The sequence below is a fragment of the Monoraphidium neglectum genome (genome assembly GCF_000611645.1).
Source record: "Monoraphidium neglectum strain SAG 48.87 unplaced genomic scaffold scaffold06192, whole genome shotgun sequence".
Lineage (NCBI taxonomy): Eukaryota > Viridiplantae > Chlorophyta > Chlorophyceae > Sphaeropleales > Selenastraceae > Monoraphidium > Monoraphidium neglectum.
Genome location: NW_014007444.1, coordinates 436 through 2,434, shown reverse-complemented (window position 1 = coordinate 2,434; position 1,999 = coordinate 436). Strand labels below are relative to the sequence as shown.

Here is a 1,999-nt window from a genome sequence, read left to right as displayed (position 1 = left end):
GGGCAGGGGGGGGGGCCTGTCGGGCCCCTGCGCTGCTGAGTGCGGCTGTCGTCGGTGCTCGCCGGTCATACGCCGCTGACGCAGCGGGGGCGGCCTTCGCCGCCGCTGCTGCCGCCGCCACAGGGCGGCCTGCAGGCCCCGCAGCCGCACCCCCACCTGCTGCTGCAGACAAAACGAAAGCACACCAACCCTTTGGCTGCCCTGCCGCCCGCTGTCACCGCCGCTGCCAGTGTCACCGCGCGGCCGCGCTCGGCGTCATCGCCGCTCACCCATGACGGGCGCCGCCAGGTCCTGGTACGGCAGGTTGTACTGCACCTCCTTCGCGTTGGCGGCTGCGGTACAAAATGGGTTCGGTTGATCCATCGGGCGCGGGCGCGGTCGCGGGGAGGGGCGGGTTGCGCGTCACGATGCACAGGCTGCGTGACGGACATGAGTGTGCACTGCCGACGGCAACAGCGAGGGCAAGCCTGAGGGCCTTGTGAGGGCGAGGAAGCAGAGGGCATGCTTTCTCTGCATTATGACAAACCATCCGCTTGCGCCTCTGCGAGCGGCCGCGGCCCGTCGCGCCGGCCGGCGAGCTGCGGCGCGCGAGGAGCGCGCCGGCCGGGGCGCCCGCTGCGCCGCCCCGCGCGCTCACGTAGCAGCATGCGCGTGCTGGCGGACGCCACTGCGCGGTTGTCAACCAGCGCCAGCCCGGTGGTGTCCACGGCCGGCGCCGTGGAGAGGCCCTTCCCGAGCAGCCCCACGGCTGCGCCGGCGCCGGCGCCTGCGCCCCCGCTGCTGCCGCTTCCCCCGGGGCTGCCGGGGCTGCCGGCCTCCGCGTCGCTGCGCGGGGCGGGCGCGCGGGGCGCAGAGGTTTGGGGCGCGGCGCGCGGGCGCGGAAGGGGAGGGGCGGGCGGTCCGTGCTTGGGTGCCGAGTGGTGCGGCGCAGCAGATGCGTGCGCGCATGCGCGCCCACACCAATACTCCAGTGCCAGGCACCCACAGGCGCCCAGCCCGCAAATACGTGGTTTATATCTTTGTTTCGAAATGTGTTAAGCGCACCTGTAGTCCGCTAGGAGGTCCATGGCCGCTGATCAGGGGCCCGCGGCCCCTGCAAGGCCCCCGCTGGTCACCGGAGTATCAAATAACTCTTGGACTCCTAGCTTTACTTCTTTCGTGTTGTAAACGCAGCGAAAGCGTCCCGTGAAAAGGCTTCGAGCTGGCTGATCGCACAGGATGAGCTTGCTGTCGTGTTGTCAATACTAGAATCGCTCTGATTCTCCGGTAGTGCCCATAAGCTACTGGATGACCGCCTGCAGAGGTCGCGAACTTCCAGCGGACGCGTGCCGCGCCGCCTTGCGACCGCCTCACTCGTCACCGCTCTCAGCACAGCTCGTGCTTGCTCTTCATGACCTCTAGAGCTGAACATGTCGTTCATAGTGGTAGTAACCAGCCACCAGCGCTGATTGCACATGCCACTCCGGAAATCGGCGAAGCCAGGTCAATGCTGCTGACTTTTGCAAAGTTGCAGTTGAGCATGTGGAGCAGGTGGAGCGCGCCTCTAATCCAGCTGCCTGACAATCCTGGCCCTGGAATGTCGTGCGTCCAGCGCTTTGCGCGCATTGAAGCACGTGCACTCGAGCAGCGGCCGCTCGCCCCTAAACTACGCATGCGGTCGAGCGCTCCTGGAGTGTCAGCGCAGGGTATTACTTGGGAGCTTTTCGTCCAGAGGGGACAATCATCCTGCTCCAAAAACACAGCCTGCTGCAGTACACACAAATTTAAACGCCTGGGCACCTGCCCCAGCCGCGCAAGGCCCCCTCCCTGCGCGATCAACAAACGGCGCACGCCGCCGAGGTCAGGCAGGGGGCCCGAACCGGGGGCTGCAGCCTCGCGCTCTCTGAGGTGTGCGGACACTCCACAAGGTACAATCATGATAACCCGACCCGAATATGCAATGAGAGGGTTTGAGGGGGTCGTGATGGGATTAATAGACGCAGTGCTCGAGAAGACCTCG

General features: G+C 66.4%; 1 protein-coding gene across 1 annotated transcript; it reads right to left on the bottom strand.

Moving 5' to 3' along the window:
- Positions 1-255: 255 nt before the first annotated feature.
- On the bottom strand, positions 256-1,067 carry MNEG_16277 (hypothetical protein; the record flags this gene model as incomplete). The annotated part of the gene is made up of 3 exons (XM_014035253.1): positions 256-332; positions 638-825; positions 1,045-1,067. The coding sequence occupies 3 exons, from the start codon at positions 1,065-1,067 to the stop codon at positions 256-258; spliced, it is 288 nt and encodes a 95-aa protein (XP_013890707.1).
- Positions 1,068-1,999: the final 932 nt, after the last annotated feature.